Raw genomic sequence first — 20,152 nt, 5'->3', positions numbered from 1 at the left:
ATAGCAATGTATTCGCCATGAACCATCAGAGTGAATGCCTGGTTAACCATTGTAGCAGATACCCCCTTTAACATATAGTCGCAATAGCGCACCAAAACAACAACCACCAATTAGAGCCTCCATATCCAGGAGGAGCCATCATGCTCCTATACCCAATAAGGCATTTGACGTATTGCCGCCGCGTCCTGGTGGAACGCAACTGTGCTCCAATGACATAACTTCCGGCGACACGTGCCAATGGTGCGGCTTCCGGTCACACCCCCAACTGGTGTGGACCAATGTGCTGCTCAATACCACAGATGGAACCCAAATGCGCTCCAGCGACATCACTATCGTTGGGGGGGAGTTAGAAATTCCGCCCCAAACTGACGTTATATCATCTACAACAGGGTTCCCCAACTCCAGTCCTCAAGGCCCACCAACAGGTCATGTTTTCAGGATTTCCTTAGTATTGCACAGGTGATGGAATTATTGCCTGTGCAGGTGATGCAATTATCACCTGTGTAATACTAAGGAAATCCTGAAAACATGACCTGTTGGTGGGCCTTGAGGACTGGAGTTGGGGAACCCTGATCTACAAGATTCCACTCACACCCTTAGTCAGTAGTGGAGCCAAAGTGGGGGGCATTATACCAGGAAGGGGCCAATAATGGGAGGCATTATACCAAAAAGGGGCACAGGATGTGGGACATGATATCAGGAAGGGGCTAAGGATCGGAGGCATTATTACATGATGGGGAACATTATACCAGAAAGGGGCCCAGGACTGGGGATATTATTACATGGGAGACAAACGCGCATGTCCTTATAGTATCTAGAACACTACAAGGGCTCATATATCTGACCAACACGCAGATGGGACCCAGGTCCAGTTTTGCACCGGGGCCCATCAGACTCTTTGTTACGCCACTGGATGATGGTGCTGTGATTCCCGGTGGTCATGTGACATTTAGTTACTGCTTATACTGTAGCCAATAAACAGTCAGACAGTAGTGACGGCTGCAGTGGTCATGTGACATAACATCATGTGACTGGCAGGAATCGCAGCTCAGACATCTCTGGATCAGTATTGGTCCGGGAGGTGAGAACATGTTCTGAGTGTTTTGTTTTTTCACTTACCATTAACACTTAAGCATTTAAGCTAGGCCTGTGCAGTAGTGGACAACCCCTTTAAGAGGTTAGGAATAAAGGGGTGTGACAGTTGTTTCTAATACCCATCATGCAACACCCCACGACTTGCCCATGAGTTAGCGATGCATTGCCATTGGAGCCAACCGCCCGTCTGAAAGCCCCTGTTGCCGCCATCTTGGTACTCTGGAGAAGCCCAACCATAAAAATGTAAAAAAAAAATTGATTTTCCCATTTCTCAGTACATTGTATGGAAAAATTAATGGCATCATTCAGAAAAATAATAATAAAAAAAAAGCTCTGGCTCTTGGAAGAACGAGAGGAAAAAAAACCAAAGCACAAAAATGAAAACTTGCTGCATCCTGAAGGGGTTAAACACGGCTCTGATTTCCAGCCAATCAGCACAGATCTTTCCCAGAATGCCCTTGCTGACTGACCTTGGTCCACTCTCCAGTACCAGTGCTCCCAGCACTCGGCCCCGCCCCCTCCCAGTTACAGACTACCAGACACGTGACCACTGACAGCTGCACAGGCAAATAGACAAGAAAAAATGGTTTTAGACTGACAGCCATCACAGCCAATCACAGTTGTCCCCGCCACTTTTGCCTTTTTAGCCAATCAACGAGCAGTAAACAAATAGGGCGCTAAAGGGCGAAGCGCCCAGCCAATGAATGCTTGACTGAACGCGATAGGCGTCCTCTTTGACCAATCAGTGTGCAGGTTATGCAACAATGCCCGCCTTCCTTGCTGTGGCCAACCAATGGCTGCAGAGTGGGTGTGCGCGCGCGCGCGGAGGGGGGCCCTCCCCGAATTTGCGGGCGTCTCTGTGGCGCCACCACGGCGGTGTCGGGTCAGCAGCGGCGCTCAGGGGCCCACAGCGGCGGCCGCCGGTGGGAGCAGCCTGTAGACTGTAACATGGAGCTGGAGGCCGTGCTGAAGGAGCGAGGGGGCGCGACCGCCGGGGATCCCGCCCGGGTGCTGGGCGCTTGGGTGAAGCGTGGATGGCCGGCTGGTGGCGCAGACACCGAACTGATCGCTGCTGAGTCTACGAGCATGGGCCGGGCCCGGGAGCTGAGCGCCAAGGGGAACGAGCTGGAGTACGAGGCGCTGCCGGAGGGCTCCACAGTCAGCACGCACATGCTGGCCGGGGCCGTGGCCGGGATCATGGAGCACTGCCTCATGTACCCTGTGGACTGTGTCAAGGTGAGAGCCACATGGTGGGGAGAGCGAGGGGGAAGGGCCCACGTGTGGACAGGGGGCGGCCATCACTGCTGCCACTCACCGGGACCCTCCTGCACCCCCATCATCCCGGTAACAGCACCCTCAGCATTGCACCCCCCCAGCATTGTAGCATTGCACCCCCCCCCCAGCATTGTAGCTTTGCACCCCCCCCCAGCATTGTAGCATTGCACCCCCCCAGCATTGTAGCATTGCGCCCCCATCATCCCGGTAACTGCACCCTCAGCATTGCACCCCCCCAGCATTGTAGCATTGCACCCCCAGCATTTTAGCATTGCACCCCCATCATCCCGGTAACTGCACCCCGGCATTATCCCAACATTACACTGCCAGGAGAAGTTTTGCTTCATGTGAATGAGCTGAGTGGGTGCGTAGTCCAAAAGTTCTATAACTTCCTTAAATCATCTGTGCTGCTGAGAACTGTCAGTGAATGGGAACGCTCCCCCAAACCATACATTTTTTTTTTTATAATATATATATATATATATATATATATCTGTATCACTGAGGATCAGCGGGGCCTGCAGGTACCATTGTGACAGGTGATGAGTGGATGTGACTATTCAGTGACAGCAAGCAGACATCTTCGGTGAGGGGGAATGGAGATTCGCAGTGTTTGAAAGTCACAAATGTGAAATGCGTCGATCACACGCGGTTGGTACATTTTATACTCTTCGGGGTCAGGATATCTGGTTCTTTCTGGAAGCGGCAGAGATCAGATAGGTTGTATTGCAGATCGTCTGTTTTCACCAAGATAAGCGGCTCCAAATGCAATCGCTTCTCCCCCTGTGAATCTGCATATGTATGGGAGCCGGTGACGGCTGGAGGGGATGTTATCTGCATGTCTTTAGACCCGAAGCTTCTAGGCTCCAATGCAAAACTTGTAACCAGAGGTAGTTGTCACCTCCAGAAGCACTAGGGCCTGGGGACATCTACTACCTCTGCACCCCTTGTAGCCACTGCCTAGTTCTTTTGCTCAGCAGGACTTGTTACCACCTTGTATTATCTGGTGCCCACCTGTTTGCCTTGTCACTAAGGCTGTGTGCCCACGTAGCATTTTTCAAGCGTATATGCTGCGGAATTTCCGCAGCGTAAACGCTTGAAAAACGCATGTATATCCGCACCCCATGGTCCCCAATGGGATTCCGCAAGTTCTATGCACATGCTGCGGATTTTTCCGCAGCGTTTATGCCGCGTTCAAAAATCCGCAGCATGTCATTTAATTTTGCGTTTCCACAAGCGGAATTGCCTTTGTCCAATGCATAAAAAATGCAAGGCAATTCCGCATGTGGAAAACGCGTGATAAACGCGCGAAAAATGCGCGATAAACGCGTGCGGAATTCCGCATGCGTTTTTCCGGGAGAGGACTTGCATTTATGCAGCAGAAATTTTCTGCTTCATAAATGCAACGTGGGCACATAGCCTAACAATACATTTTTCCCAGAGGAGAAATATGGATGCGGCTGTAACTTTCCCAGTTAGACTCCTTTAAATAGTGGAGGGGACCACCCAGGTCCTCTGCCAAATCCATTTCCTCCTTGCATCACTATTGACAAGTCTTGTTTTTTTTTTTTTTTACTACATGTGTTTTCGCCATGAAATGACATCCTGAAGCAGATGTTGCAGTTCCTCTGTTATCCCTCCTGGAAATATATGAACACATTGACAGCAGGGTGTTGCCATTTCCCTTATCAAATGGCGTGTGTCTGTACAGTCAGCACTGAGTGAACAGTGTCGGTGCAGTCAGATGGCCATATAAATTGGAGCGAGATCGGGAATGGCCGGCGGCTCTTTACCAGAGTGTGGTTGCTTCATGTATTTCTATGCAGCTGACACGCTCAGGTCAGGAGAGCCGCCGACCAGTCCGTGCACCGCGCTTCGATTTATACGTCCGTCTGACTGCACCCTTAGACTGTCTATAAAGATCCCTTCCCCATGTTGCATGTCGGCCATCTTTCCCAGGCAGCCATAAGTGACAGCGTGTACATAGTCAGTTTGAGGCAGTGGCTTCCTGGTGTCTCAGTCCGTATCCTGCACGGGTTGGCCGAGTGTGTAGATTCTGCCGGCTCTGCCCTGTTTATGTGCTGCACCTCTGGCTGGCATTGGTGCGCATGTGGGTGTGCGGCACGCCCGTCGCCATCTTATAAAGCTCCCTGTGCTGCCAGCATCAGACTCGGTGTTTGTGCCTTCATTAAAGCGTTAAGTAATTAGTCTGCGGCCGCCGCGCTTACTCTTCCTTTCCAATGAGAAACCGGTTTGGGGTTTGCGTGCAGATTAGAAGCAGCAGGTAACCGGATCCCAGCACTAATCTGAACAAATGTGAGATTTACTGGAAAACGATACTGGGAAAGCTGCACACAGTGAGCGCAATTATAGTGAAGCAGCAGCCGGTGCCAACTATGGGCAGAAGGGAAGCGCCAAGTGTGAGAAAGTCACAGCAGTGTAAAGATGAACCGTTCATGTGCCGAAATGGGCATGTCTGGATCTGGGAAAGCTGTGTGACCACCAGTGTGACTGCCATGATGGATACGCAGGTGGATTGTGTCCTATCACTGAGTACCGCTGCTCTTAAAGGGGCTCATCATTTGACTCTGTGCATCCTCTTCATTGTAATCAGACTCCTGTGGAAGTTTTTGCGCCCCTGATGTTACTGCTGCTCTCATACAGAAGTTTATCTTGCTGATCGGATCCATGTCATGTTGGATTGCTATCTGATGGCACGTCACTAGGATCTGACCTCACTTACTGATCTCTGGGATTCCATTCTCCTGGACCCCACCGATCCTGGAAAATGAAAAGGACAATGTGCCATCTTCACAGCGTTGCTAGGAACTGCAGCCGACCACATGCATTTGATTAGGGCTGCTCCGCACCAGGTGTGTCTGGATAGGAAGAACTAATGGTGACACAATGCTGCTCAATCATCACCAGGATAGGGTAGTGGGGTCAGACCTCTTAAGGGGGTTGTCTACCTTTTTTTTAGTTTTTTTTTTTCTTAAATGCATTGATTGTGGGGTAAAAATAATTTTAAATGCATATCTACATATCTTGCAGCGTTTGTTTCTATAGCCTCTGTTGCTGTCTATTGCTGCCTTCAGAATGGGATAACCAAGAATAAGTCGGTGAGATCGGTCTGATGGGAGAGTTTGTAACTTTAATATATAACTTTTTCTGAGCTCCTCACCATTGATTTAAGACCATAGACCAAATTTAAGGCGGTTGTCCGAAACTTTAAAATTGATAACTTATCCTTAGGATAGGTCATCAATGTCTGATCTGTGGGGGTGTGACACCTGCCGATCAGCTCTTCCCGGTGTCAGCGGCGGCTGGAACTGCTCAGTTACAGAGTGACATAGTTTTGTCGATTGCATAGTGGCAGTGGCGGGGTACTGGACATCTACCCCCTATTCAAATCAATAGGTGGCAGATGTGCAGTTACACAGCCATTATTCAGACGTTGCTGTGCTGTTGCGCAACTGAGCTGCTCCAGCCGCCGCCAATACCGCGAACAGCTGATCAGCAGGTGTCACACCCCCACCGATCAGACATTGATGACCTATCCTAAGGATAGGCCATCAATGTTAGTCTTGGACAACCCCTTTAAAGATGAATATGCAGCGAAACAAGGAGCCTGTAAAAATCAAACTATGCAACATTTTTAATAAACTGAATAGCAAAAATTATATTAATCCCCAATTATATTGCTTTAGGCAAAAAAAAAAAAAAAGGCCCCAGAAGTGGACAGCCCTTTTAAGTAATGGCATATCATAGCAATCACCTACTGTGATGGAAATGTTGCCGCTGTGGATTTGGCTACTTTTGCAACAGAACCTGGAAGGACTGTATAGTGTGGAAAGTAGTGTAGCCATGTTTCACCATAAGGAAATTGGGGCAACACTTGTGGGTGTTGTGGGTGATGGGCCAGTAACAATAGCGATTATTGTGAATAATGTCATTATAATGGGGTATGTCTGGGTGTGTGGAGCGGGCTCAGGAGCTGAGCTTGTCCCATATGGAGCAGGTGGCGGCTGTGTTATACAGCCAGCACTTGCCGCTAACCTTAGCTGCTCCGATCGCTGCTGTTGCACCCCCTTAAATCCATTCACAATCCTTGATTGGCATTTAAGTCACATTTGGGCCCCCCTAATACTGGGGTGCTGATAGGTTGCCATGGCAGCCAGTACCTTGCTCGAGGCCCCCGTCGCTGCCATCTTGATGGTACTTTGTAGCTATGTCACATGTATGGTAAACATGAAGAGAAAAGAATTATGAAATGCATTTCCATTTGTTATTTTTTTTGTCCTAATTCCTCCAAAAATGAAGTTAAAAAGTGATCAAAATGGCACCAATGCAAACTACTTGTCAGCAGGCAATGGAAAACTAGTTGTCACCCCTCTCCATCGATGGAGAAATGAAAAAAAACAGTCATTGGTCTCGGTAAATTGCCACACAAACCAAATTATATTTCTTTTTTTTTTTTGTCCTGACCGGGGAATGTTATAAGGTCGTTTTTTTTGTTTTTTTTCCCATACAATGATCATTATGAACCTGAAAAAAGCAAAACAGGATGTACGATCTTTTATTTTTCTTAATTTTTTTTTCCATTTGTCAGTACATTACGTCATAAAACTGTAATTCGAATAGGAAATATCAGCAAAAATATAATTAGTTATACTCTTGGAAGAAGATAAACACAAAAAAATTCTCTGCCCTGAAAAGGGTTAATATAACTGCCTGTATTTATCAAAAACCATCTAGGAGTAGAACTGGCCTTGTTTCCCATAGCAACCAATCAGAGCTCAGCTTTCATTTCATTAACTGCTATTGAAGAATGAATGCTGCGCTGTGATTGGTTGTCATGGGTAACAAGGCCCACTATGTCTGCAGTTCGGTTCATCTGGTGTCATTTGTAAGGCATCATACAAGTTCTTCATATACATGTGATTAAAATGGCCATGAGCAGGATTGGTAATCTTTCTCCTCAGTGTACCTACATGGCGGTGGTCTTTCATAATTTAGTGATAGGTTCCCTGTAAGTAAGCAGACAAGTTTCTAGGGGCATGTTACCTATTGGAAAACCTGGTTGCTATACAATGTGTACCTAGCAACATGGCTATTAGACATGACAGAAAAGGCACACAGGTGATGGGCACATGGCTGTATGGAGCGTTACAGGGTAGATATCAGAGCTGGCAGGTGATGGGCACACGGCTGTATGGTGCGTTACAGGGCAGATATCAGAGCTGGCAGGTGATGGGCACACGGCTGTATGGTGCGTTACAGGGCAGATATCAGAGCTGGCAGGTGATGGGCACACGGCTGTATGGAGCGTTACAGGGCAGATATCAGAGCTGGCAGGTGATGGGCACACGGCTGTATGATGCGTTGCAGGGCAGATATCAGAGCTGGCAGGTGATGGGCACACGGCTGTATGGAGCGTTACAGGGCAGATATCAGAGCTGGCAGGTGATGGGCACACGGCTGTATGGAGCATTACAGGGCAGATATCAGAGCTGGCAGGTGATGGGCACACGGCTGTATGGAGCATTACAGGGCAGATATCAGAGCTGGCAGGTGATGGGCACACGGCTGTATGGTGCGTTACAGGGCAGATATCAGAGCTAGCAGGTGATGGGCACATAGCTGTATGGTGCATTACAGGGTAGATATCAGAGCTGGCAGGTGATGGGCACACGGCTGTATGGTGCGTTACAGGGCAGATATCAGAGCTGGCAGGTGATGGGCACACGGCTGTATGGAGTGTTACAGGGCAGATATCAGAGCTGGCAGGTGATGGGCACACGGCTGTATGGAGCGTTACAGGGCAGATATCAGAGCTGGCAGGTGATGGGCACACGGCTGTATGGTGCGTTACAGGGCAGATATCAGAGCTGGCAGGTGATGGGCACACGGCTGTATGGTGCATTACAGGGCAGATATCAGAGCTCGCAGGTGATGGGCACACGGATGTATGGAGCGTTACAGGGCAGATATCAGAGCTGGCAGGTGATGGGCACACGGCTGTATGGTGTGTTACAGGGCAGATATCAGAGCTAGCAGGTGATGGGCACACGGCTGTATGGTGCGTTACAGGGCAGATATCATAGCTAGCAGGTGATGGGCACACGGCTGTATGGTGCGTTACAGGGCAGATATCAGAGCTAGCAGGTGATGGGCACACGGCTGTATGGAGTGTTACAGGGCAGATATCAGAGCTGCAGGTGATGGGCACATGGCTGTATGGTGCATTACAGGGCAGATATCAGAGCTGGCAGGTTATGGGCACACGGCTGTATGGTGCGTTGCAGGGCAGATATCAGAGCTGGCAGGTGATGGGCACACGGCTGTATGGTGCATTACAGGGCAGATATCAGAGCTCGCAGGTGATGGGCACACGGCTGTATGGAGCGTTACAGGGTAGATATCAGTGCTGGCAGATGATGGGCACACGGCTGTATGATGCGTTACAGGGCAGATATCAGAGCTGGCAGGTGATGGGCACACGGCTGTATGGTGCATTACAGGGCAGATATCAGAGCTCGCAGGTGATGGGCACACGGATGTATGGAGCGTTACAGGGCAGATATCAGAGCTGGCAGGTGATGGGCACACGGCTGTATGGTGTGTTACAGGGCAGATATCAGAGCTAGCAGGTGATGGGCACACGGCTGTATGGTGCATTACAGGGCAGATATCAGAGCTCGCAGGTGATGGGCACACGGCTGTATGGTGCGTTGCAGGGCAGATATCAGAGCTGGCAGGTGATGGGCACACGGCTGTATGGTGCATTACAGGGCAGATATCAGAGCTCGCAGGTGATGGGCACACGGCTGTATGAAGCGTTACAGGGTAGATATCAGTGCTGGCAGATGATGGGCACACGGCTGTATGATGCGTTACAGGGCAGATATCAGCTGTGTTTTGTAACGAACCGTCTACCTGTGTGTCACATCACCGGGACAGAATAGTATACACTCGAAACAAAATTGAAGGTTTTTGTTTTAATTGCTGCAAGCATAAATCTTGAAAACAAATAGGAACTGGAAAATTGTAGAACTCAGTTTTTTTTTTGTTTTTTTTAATACAAAAAACTTGATTTATACTGTGCCCTGAATTCCTCTTTCATTACCATATTCACTACTATTGTTTTGGCAGGTAATAATGAAAAATGGCAGCCCCAAAAGTGCTGTATGCCGTTGGCAGGGTGGCGTTGGGCATGGGCAGTGCTAGCAGGAGCTTGGTGCGGGTGGCGATGGTAGAGCTGAAACTTAGACAACCACTATATAATATTATAGTCCTATGTAAATTGTTGCATTGTATAGAAAGATAGTGGCTCAGTGGTTAGCACGGTGGCTCAGTGGTTAGCACTGTTGTTTTGCAGGTCTGGGTTTCTGGACTCAAATCCTACTAAGCACAACATCTGCAAGGAGTTTGTATGTTCTCCCTGTGTTTGCGTGGGTTTCCTCCAGGTTCTCCGGTTTCCTCCCACACTCCAAAGACATACTGATAGGGAATCTAGATTGTGAGCCCCAATATATATATGTATGTATGGCTAGTGATTGGTGTGCAGGATGCACTGTATCATTTTTTTTCTCCTTTTATTCTAGACCCGCATGCAGAGCCTACAGCCCGACCCCGCAGCACGCTACCGCAACGTCATGGAAGCCTTATCCAAGATCATCCGCACTGAAGGATTCTGGAGGCCGATGCGAGGGATGAATGTTACAGCCACAGGCGCCGGCCCAGCCCACGCTCTCTATTTTGCCTGCTACGAAAAATTAAAAAAGACATTGAGTGACGTTATCCGCCCCGGGGGGAATAGCCATATCGCTAATGGTATTGATGATTCCTGTCCTGCATAATGCTCAGCAGTTGTGCTTTTTTTTTTTTTTTTTTGACCTTTTTTTTTTTCTTAAAATTTGTATCCCTGTTACTGGAGACTTTTGTACAGAGGATCTCATGGTGCACTCTCAGGGAGTAAGACCCTAAAAAGATAAAACTATCTGCAACTTTACGTAATCCGTGCCACGTAGCCTATCTACCCTATTAGTTGTAGTAGGAGGTGTCCGTTTTGTAGTTGAGCCTTAGAAGTGGATCGCCTTTTTATTTTTCATCTTGAGTCTGTTCAAGGTTCACGTGGCTGAGTGTCTAATGAACATTAACCCCCCCCCCCGGGTGGTGTAATCACAAGACTGTCGTATTGTAGGAGCCTGCAGCGAGCTAGGAGGGGCTATCAATGGCGATATTGTTCCTTCGAAGCTCACATTGATGTGACTTTGCTGCTGCACAGGATCTGGCACCAGACGGAGGGCGCTCTCACACACACGGCTCCGCATAGCTGCTCTGACTGTGTTTTGCAGAGCGGTGCTGTGGCATGAGACATTGACGTGTGGGGGCACTGATCATCGGTCACCCTGCTTGTTGTAGTGGAGCACGAGTCCATGCCAGCAGCGGATCGCTGGGAGACCTGAAGAGAGGGCGTCACATCAGCTTTCCCTTAATCCTTCCCGGAGTGCATCTTTTTTTTTTTTTCCTGTGTCACATAAGTGTCCCAGGTTTCAGGAAAAAGCTAAAAATCATTAACCAGGAAACGTAGCGTTTTATAGTACGGGATTTGGGAGTTTATAGAAGGTCACTTGCATTTGTTTTATTGCAAAAGGAGTTTTCCAAGAAAAGTTTTTTAAACCCCCACCTTCTATCCCATGACAGCACCTGACAGCGATCTGCCCAATCACTGGCCAGGGGGCCAAGAGCAAAAAATAAAAGGCCACTTCTTCCTTCAGCGGTTCAGAGGAGCCTTGAACAGTCGTGGATCATGGGGCACCCTTAGGGTGCTCTATAGCAATCTCTAGCAAGAATGGCAGCTAGTACAATGGCCCCGTTGGGAGCAGAAATCTTATGATTAGCTTTGGGAAAGCTAGATTTCATGTCTAGAATACTGCTACCTCAGAATTGCTGTTTGGCCTACAACTTAAAGGGGTTGTCCAGTCCAAACCGATAAGTCTGCAGACACTCTGTGCGACTTCAGACTTATGAATTCCCCCCCAGTGCAAGCAATGTGCACTGCGAGGATTCACCAGTTCAGAGCTGGGACCGGAGGGTATGTATGAGTTATACATACCCCCTGGCCTGTGGGCACAGCCTTGCTCCATACACGTGTATGGCAGCAAGGCTGTGCCCACTGGCCGGCAAGATGTATAACGCATACATGCCTTCCAGTCCCAGGTCTGATCTGGGGAATCCTCGCAGTTCACTTGGGGGATTGAGAAGTCTGCAGTCACACAGAGTGTCTGCAGACTTATCGGCTTGGACTGGACAACCCCATTAAGTGAAGTGTGTGGCCTCATGATTGGTGCGGGGCCAACACCCTCAGGGTGATGATGACCTTGTGTTAAGATCATGGGTTAGGAGAAAAATAATAATTACTTACCGGTAATTAGATTTTCCTTAAACCCATGACTGCCCCCTATTTATTCCATCCCTCTGGCTTGTGATGGTTGAGATTTTGGACTTTTTCTTCTCATAGTGAATGTATAAATCATAACAAGAATATGGATAATAATAATTTTGGGTGGCTTCTTGGAAACCACAAGTGATAGATGCCTTTTTATTTTGTGCTCTTGGCTTCCTGTCCAGTGATCTGTCGGATTACTCTCTCAGGTGCTTTCATGTGTTTCAGAAAAATCAAATTACCGCTAAGTAATTACAATTCTTTTTCCTTATATTATATAGTCTTGCACATTTAAAAAAAAAAATAATAATAATTCTGACATGCTCACCCTGTGTTGCCGCCAGTCGTTGATCAGCTGCAGTCGTCACTACAGTGCATGTGACTAATGCAATCACTTGGCTCAAAGGCCTCGTGTCAATCACCTCCGCGTCACCGCTGAGCCCAGTGATTGACTGCAGTCCTGATGTCACCTCTGCAGTTTCTCAACAGAGACAGGGGCAGTGGCGGCCGGAGAGGCATAACTGTTAGAGCAGTGGGAAGTGAGTATTGCGGAGTTTGTCACTTTTTTTTTTACATCTGCAAACCCATTAAATGCATTTTTTTTCTTGGAAAACTCTTTAGTGTATGTTCACCTTTGAAATCCATCATAGACTTTATATTCAAATACCATGTTATATACCCTATACCAGGGGCTCTGTAGGCATTGTGAATCTGGGTGTGGGGTATGAGAACTCTCGGTACATGACCCCAAATGTTAGTTTCCTTTTTCTAATTCAGTGTTTTTCTTACTTGACCTGCACTGATTGGGAGTGACATCATGTCTGACAGGGGCGCTCCTGTTTTTGTAAAGTGATGGCCTATGATGGCAGTAATTTAGCTCTGCGTCCTCAAAGTTTTTACTTTGCACATCGCTGCTCCCATGGTGGCTGCTGTATGGGGTTCTGCAGCCGACCCTGTTCACGCAGTTACTATCTGCAGGAAAAAAAATACTGTGCCGCAGCATCTTTATTTTTGGGTTATGTGGTCCCAGAGGTGGAATCACAACCGATCATAAAGTGATTTATTATCCCAGTGCTATGCCATTGGGAATACCCTTTACTGTTGTCTTCAGAAATCATTCTTGTGCTTTATTATGGCACATAATGGAAACTTTCAGGTGGACATCTAGTCCTATTACTGATATTTAGGGGTGCATGTCCCGTTAATGTCCTGATTGTAGAAATATCAGAGCGTATTTGGGCCTCCGCATTTCCAAGACTAAATCTACAGAGGTATTTGCTGCTTTTGGATTCTGTACTGCAGGAGGTCTGCAGGTAGGGGGTGCGCCGCAGGTAGATCCTTTGTACACTCCTCTGTATCCATTGCCACATGTTGCATGCCATATTACAGTGCTTTTCTAAGGAAGAATAACCATATCATACCAAGTACTATATGGTGGCTATAGATCCGTCATGCTGTTCCACTGCACTTATGCGCCGTGCACATTCTGGAAGATGTGATGTTTAGTCTTAGGCTTTGTGCCCACGATGCAGAAATGAAGCAGAAAATTTCTGCAGCATTTCTGCATCTCCCTGGTAGAAAAAACGCATGCAGATTGTGCATGCGTTTTTCCTGCAGAATACATGCGGATCCACATGCGTTAATGCATGTGTTTCCGCATGCGGACTGACAAGCATTTTCCAGGCGATAGCATCACTTGGAAAGTGCTTGACAACTAGGTCACACTATATAAATCCATGCAAACAGCATGGATTTATACAGTGTGACCGTAAAAATTAAAAAATAAAGCTATACTTACCCCCGATCCCCCGCTGCTTGTGCTGTTGCGCTCGTCCTGGCTTCTTCCGGGTTGCCGGCACATCGCGAGACAGCCTGCGACGTCATCTCAGGTCCTGGAAGGTAAGCGCTGCAGCGGCTGCCGGACAGGTGAATATAAACTTTATTTATTATTTTATTCTTTTTTTTACAGGTACAATGGTACCCAGGTCTGGATGAGAGTCTCCTCTCCTCCAGAACTGGGTACTATCCGCACATAGAGACGCATATACTCCGCGTGTACAAATGTACAGACACGGATTCTATGCGTCTCAATGGCGGCGCTTCCGCAAAATTAATGAACATGCTGCGGATTTATGAGCGCTGCAGAAACGCTGCGGAAAAATCCGCAGCATGAGCATTGACATTACGGAATGCCATTGGGGACCATGGGGTGCAGATTACCAAGCGTTTTTGATGCGGAAATTCCGCAGCGGAAACGCATGAAAAACGCATCGTGGGCACGCAGCCTTAACACAGGAAGATAAAAAATGGCAGTAAATGTCTTACTTGCCTTCTGCTGTCAAATTCTGAGATTGAATAGAGAAGAGGACATGATGACGCTCCCAATCAGTGCCAGATAAGTAAAGCAAAGTTAGATGTCATTGGGCGCCGCTCACTTCCGCATTTAAGGTGACGGTACGACCCCGCACACCTTGCCGATGCCTGTGCACAATATACATGTGGGGTCATAACATTATTGGGCATCGCTCATTTCCGATGTGGAAGCAAGTGGCACTGGGAAACCCCTTTAGCACAACTCTATGTATAGATTACACCTGTAGGGAAATGGTGATCAAAGGTGAATCCACACGGAGACTGACCCCGCCTAAGAAATGTACAGGCACATTCTATAATAAATGGGATAGCACAGAAGTTATAGCCCTTAATGTGGCTGTTAGACATGGTGATGACCAATGCCTTGTACCAGCTTACCGTCAGGATGGTACGTCTCCAGCTTCATAGAAATATCTGGCTGGTGGGGTCTGTAATGTGAGACTGCCCCACCACCTCTACTTTTGAGGATGAAAGTCTTGCATTTCAGAGTTTTTGAGAGGGAGATGCTGGGAGAGTCCACCAGAGACCACTGACCCCATCAGATGCCTATGGCCTGAGATGGTGCCTTGCTGCAAACTAATATGGTACCAGGCATTGCTCTGTATGTCGCCTACATATGGCGAGCCACATATAAATGTCTATTAGCTGTAAGGTTTGTTTTTTTTTTTTTTTTGGGGTACTTGCATCCAGCTCTAGATCCTGGGGGGTTGGGTTTAGGTTGCATTGATCTTGTGTGAGTGGTGGTCAGATCAGGATGATCACAGCTAGCATTTGCCCTAGACTAGTGTAACCCTTTGCTGTGGCGCCGCTCTCCCTCACTTGATGCAGTTTTTGTCTTTCAGGGGCCGCAGGATGTGTAGCGACACTGTTGCATGATGCAGCTATGAATCCGGCAGAAGGTGAGAAGTTAGTGCACCCGGCGGCTGCAGCGCTGAATGTAGCATATACAATGCTGTTCTGTGCCATGGGCAAGGGGAGGATCTGCTGACCCCCAACATTTTGCTACTATGTGAATGAGAACCTTTATAAGCATCATGGGACCATATAACCCATGGTCCATCAAAAAAAATGTCCGCCCCTGATGCAGATCCATGCAGGAATCTCCTATAATTACAATGTCTTTTTCCCTATTCCCTCATGACATCGCCCCGGTTGCACGCAGGCCTGTCTTCACTGACATGTGTGAACAGCCATCAGCTTGACCATGCATTTCTCCTGAAATAACCTCTGTGCTGCTGGGGGACTTTTCCTTCCACTCAGACTTGGTCTACCACTTTTTATTCATCTGATTCTCCTTAATGTCTCCCTCCTCAATATCTGAGCTACGCAGATCACAGCCTCACACAATAGGAGACATGCCCATTCTCTGAAATGCTCTGTGCTGCTGGGAGATTTTTCCACAGCCCTCACTTCATTAAAGGGAATTTGTCAACAGAAAATGAACTATTGATAAATCAGGTTTTTATGCTAAATCTGTATGGTTTTTTTTTTCAATTTTCCATATCACAATCTAGGAGAGAGGAGAAAAAAAAACACAGAAATTTGGCAATTTGCCACACTGCCCTCTAGGCCTACTTGTAGACTTATATTTCCTGTCCTGTACAGAATATTTTTCAGCAGTCTGTCATCATAGACATGATTAGCATGACTGATAACACCTCTATATACAGTAGATAACACAGGATTCATCATTCACAATAGGTGATGTCACAGCTCACCTCCTCCTGTACAATGACTGAGAACACCTCTATATAAAGTAGATAACACAGGATCCATGATTCACATTAGGGCATGGCACAACTCACCTCCTGTACAATGACTGATAACACCTCTATATGCAGTAGATAACACAGGATCCACCATTCACAATAGGTGATGTCACAGCTCACCTCCTCCTGTACAATGACTGATAACACCTCTATATACAGTAGATAACACAGGATCCACCATTCACAATAGGTGATGTCACAGCTCACCTCCTCCTTCAGTACAATGACTGATATCACCTCTATATAAAGTAGATAACACAGGATCCACCATTCACTATAGGCAAGGTCACAGCTCACCACCTCCTGTACAATAACTGATGGATTCTGTGTTATATACCGTATATAGAGGTGTTATCATTCACAATAGATGATGTCACAGCTCACCTCCTCCTGTACAATGACTGATAACACCTCTATATACAGTAGATAACACAGGATCCACCATTCACAATAGGTGGTGTCACAGCTCACCTTCTCCTCCTGTACAATGACTGATAACACCTCTATATACAGGAGATAATACAGGATCCACCATTCACTATAAGTGATGTCACAGCTCACCTCTTGTCCCTTCATAATGATATTTGGCCAGGCTAGCGCATGGTTACACAAGACTTCTGTACAAACAGGATCTGAGTCTATTGTGGATAATGACCATATGAAGAGCAGGGAGTAGGAGTTTAGTATTTGGCCCAGTGGTGAGTGTGTATATTAAAAGGTTTTTGTTTAAATATGAGTCGTACAAAAAAAACAAACACTATTTAAAACCTTTTCTGATGACGCCTTCCCTTTAACATGATTACCGAGCCACAAGGTCACTGCCATCTCTTCTCCTTTTGGTGGACAAGCTCTTGGCCTACGGCGCATGCTGGGAGTTGTAGTTTCATCACACGTGGCAAGGAATTAGTTGTAGACCTCTTGTCTAAAGTCTCCCATCATACACATTCACATAATATTGGCCCGATCTGCTGATAAGGGCAGGACGCATGTCTCTCCAAGTGAGGTCTCGCACTTGTACATTTGTGCGGGGTCAGGGGAATAGCTGTGACACATACGAGCATTCGGTCTATAGCGGTCTTAAGATTTATACGGATCTTGAAGGGGTTGTCCAGGATTAGAAAAACTTCCTTCCAGGAACAGCTCAACCCCAGTCCATGAGTTGTCTGGTTTTAGAGTTCAGCTCCATTAAAGTGACTGAGACAAGACTACACAACCCGGCGACGTTTTTCTAATCCTCGACAAACTATATAAAGCCATCCTCCCTTTATTTATTTTTTTAATCTAAACTTGTGTATACGGTATTGTCAGTGTGTTAATACACTCGGTGATCTCCGTCTTCTCCGGGGCCCGGTGCCGCTCCTCTTCTGAGTCACATAACAGCAATTCAGACTCTCCGGATCGCTGTATGTCTGAGCGGGTAGTCACTTTTACAAAGCAGCTCTATGGGGCTGTATTCTGACGCTACATAGGCTTACATTGTAAAAGCTTCTTCCGGGTCATGCATACAGCGATCCGGAGAGTCAGAAGAGGAGCGACACCGGAGAAGACTGCGATCACTGAGTGTATGAATACACTACACTAATATTTACACAGATTTAAGGAAAAAGTTCAAGGGTTTGTCGAGGATTAATATGTATGTAATTAGCTCTTAGGCCCAGAAAACAGGCAGGCAGTTGCTAACAGGCAACTACCTGCCTGCTAAATCTTGGGCCCATAGTAAAAAAATAATAATAATTTAGTGCTAGAAAACCCTTTTAATGGAAATGCTTAAGATGGACAATTTTCCTTCCTTTTTAAGGTGCAACCAGTGATTGTTTTCTAAGTTTTCTTTTTCGTCTTCACTTGGGATTTGGATTTTCTTTCCCTCTGAATCATTTCTTCTGTTCTCCACAGTGATCAAGCAGAGGATGCAGATGTACAATTCCCCGTACCGGCGAGTCACTGACTGTATGAGGGCGGTGTGGCGGAACGAGGGCGCTGGTGCCTTTTACCGAAGCTACACAACCCAACTGACTATGAACATCCCCTTCCAGGCCATACACTTCATGACTTATGAGGTCCTGCAGGAGAATCTAAATCCTCACAGACAATACAACCCAACCTCCCACATGGTCTCCGGGGCCTGTGCGGGAGCGGTGGCCGCCGCCGCCACCACACCGCTGGACGTTTGTAAGACCTTGCTGAACACACAGGAATCTCTGGCCTTGAACTCCCCGAGCGGACACATCACAGGCATGGCTAATGCCTTCAGGACGGTTTACCAAATAGGCGGCGTGACTGCTTACTTTCGAGGGGTTCAGGCCAGGGTCATCTATCAGATGCCCTCCACGGCCATCGCGTGGTCTGTGTACGAGTTCTTCAAATACATCATCACCAAGCGCCAGGAGGAAAGGAGGGCGAGCCGCTAAGGTGGAGCACTACCAAAGCACACGATTCAGAAAAGCTCCGGGCACTGTTACGGAGACGTCCTCAGAATTTTTAATGTTTTATCCTACCTGTTCTTAGCATGAGGAGACCCCTCTGTCCTCCGCCTAATACATCGCGCAGAACAAACCAATAGAATGTCTTGTTCTTAACCAGTTTTGATGATCAATCGCCCGATCTGCGTCAACATGAATGTCAGCACCGAGCACTACAGTAGCTCCAGTGATCACCGTACACCATCGCCTCATTGGCTTCACTTATTACCGTAGTGTCTAGGCTTTTCAGGCCACTCCTATACATGTGCCAGACTGGGAATGGCCCTTTTTGATTTTGACTGGAGTTTGCGCCATCATCTCTGAGCTGACCCCGTGTGCATATATATCTCTAAATGTGTCTGTTACAGCAGTGACCTAACGACGTGCGTGGAAATCTTCCCAGACTCCTTCAGCTCAGTAACTTTTTACTAAAGTTTTCCAATTGCAGTTTCCTTACCAAAGTCTTGTCCCAAGACGTAACCGAGTCACCAAGGCCGTTGTCATCACGCACATGATACAGCACTTATTCCCCTTTGGTGGCAAGACCTTTTTTTTTTTTTTCTTTGGGAGATTAATTTTTGGCTAACTTACCTCCTGTAGCCATTTTCTTTTTTTTTTTTGTAAGATGTTATTTCTCTGTTCCAAGTTTAAAGACGACCCCACCTGCCCTTATATAACATCGCAGCGGGGGCCCCACTACTATAATGCGTATTTTGACCGTAGCGTGTCTCATGGGAGCGTACGGACCAGGCACATATAGAATCGCAGGGAGGGTAGACACATCTGTTTCCCAGAAGAGATGCCTTGTTTTGCTTACAGCAAATATGCCTATTTGACTTCTAACGACTCCTTAATCGATGCGCACACAGTTCTCCCCCCTCCGTCATTTGCACATCTGATGACTATGAATGTGCGATGCCATCTGCTGTAGTCGTGGCCATGTAACCTGGGGTACGTTTTTAATCTACTCCGCTCCTTTTATTATTTTGCAATCTGGATTGTTGTTTTTTTTATTTATTTTGGTGTCTGTTCCATATATCGGGTTTTCTCTAGCAGTATATAACAGCATTAGGGGCTGCGGATGGATGTGTACTCTTGGATTCTGGGTCTGCTGCTCTTAAGATCTCTCTCTATTCTGGTCCAAACGCACATTAAAAAAAATTGAGACCATAAAGAAGTGTTTTGTTTGTGCTTCTTTTTCTTTTCTTTTTTTGTAATTAAATATCTGAAGTTATGGATGGCCGCAAGCTGCGTTATTACTGGACACGGAGCCGGCGCTCTGGAGGATGGTTGCTCGGACGTCTGTAGGGGATGGAAGAGCGTTGGTGGCGCCCGCTAATCCCTTCGGATAAGGCATCAGATGGGAGTAATACGGTCACGGTTTTACTACCAGACCCCACCCAAGTATCTTGTGATGACCCCCAAGTCTCCGGTGAGCTAAGTTTATTCACTTGAACCGAGGCCTACAGATGTACAATAAAGGCTCCATGCATCTCTATGGGGGGCACTTTTGGACAAAGTCTACATATTCACCGCTATTCTTACATGTTGCACCATTAAAGCGATTGATCAGCCTTATTAAATCTCTGATCGATCCTTGGCATTGCCCATCAATTTCAGGTTGTTGGGGGGTCGAACACCCTGTACCAACACCTATCGGCCGATTTCAGCTTTGGCAATGGCCAGATGTAGATGGAGCCAGAATATAAGGAGGCTTGTGGGATCCCTTTAAG

General features: G+C 47.2%; 1 protein-coding gene across 1 annotated transcript; it reads left to right on the top strand.

Annotated features, from left to right (window-relative positions):
- The first annotated feature begins 1,892 nt into the window (after positions 1 to 1,892).
- Positions 1,893 to 19,596, top strand: SLC25A28 (solute carrier family 25 member 28). Its single transcript, XM_073685010.1, has 4 exons — positions 1,893 to 2,331; positions 9,975 to 10,203; positions 15,034 to 15,090; positions 17,854 to 19,596. The coding sequence occupies exons 1-4, from the start codon at positions 2,044 to 2,046 to the stop codon at positions 18,366 to 18,368; spliced, it is 1,089 nt and encodes a 362-aa protein (XP_073541111.1). The 5' UTR covers positions 1,893 to 2,043; the 3' UTR covers positions 18,369 to 19,596.
- The last annotated feature ends 556 nt before the right edge of the window (positions 19,597 to 20,152 follow it).

This window comes from Phyllobates terribilis, unplaced genomic scaffold, assembly GCF_046119375.1.
Source record: "Phyllobates terribilis strain yellow unplaced genomic scaffold, ASM4611937v1 Scaffold_5__5_contigs__length_657084704, whole genome shotgun sequence".
NCBI classification, from domain to species: Eukaryota; Metazoa; Chordata; class Amphibia; order Anura; family Dendrobatidae; genus Phyllobates; species Phyllobates terribilis.
Note: the sequence above shows the minus strand (reverse complement) of the source record. Positions and strands in the feature narration are given on the sequence as shown.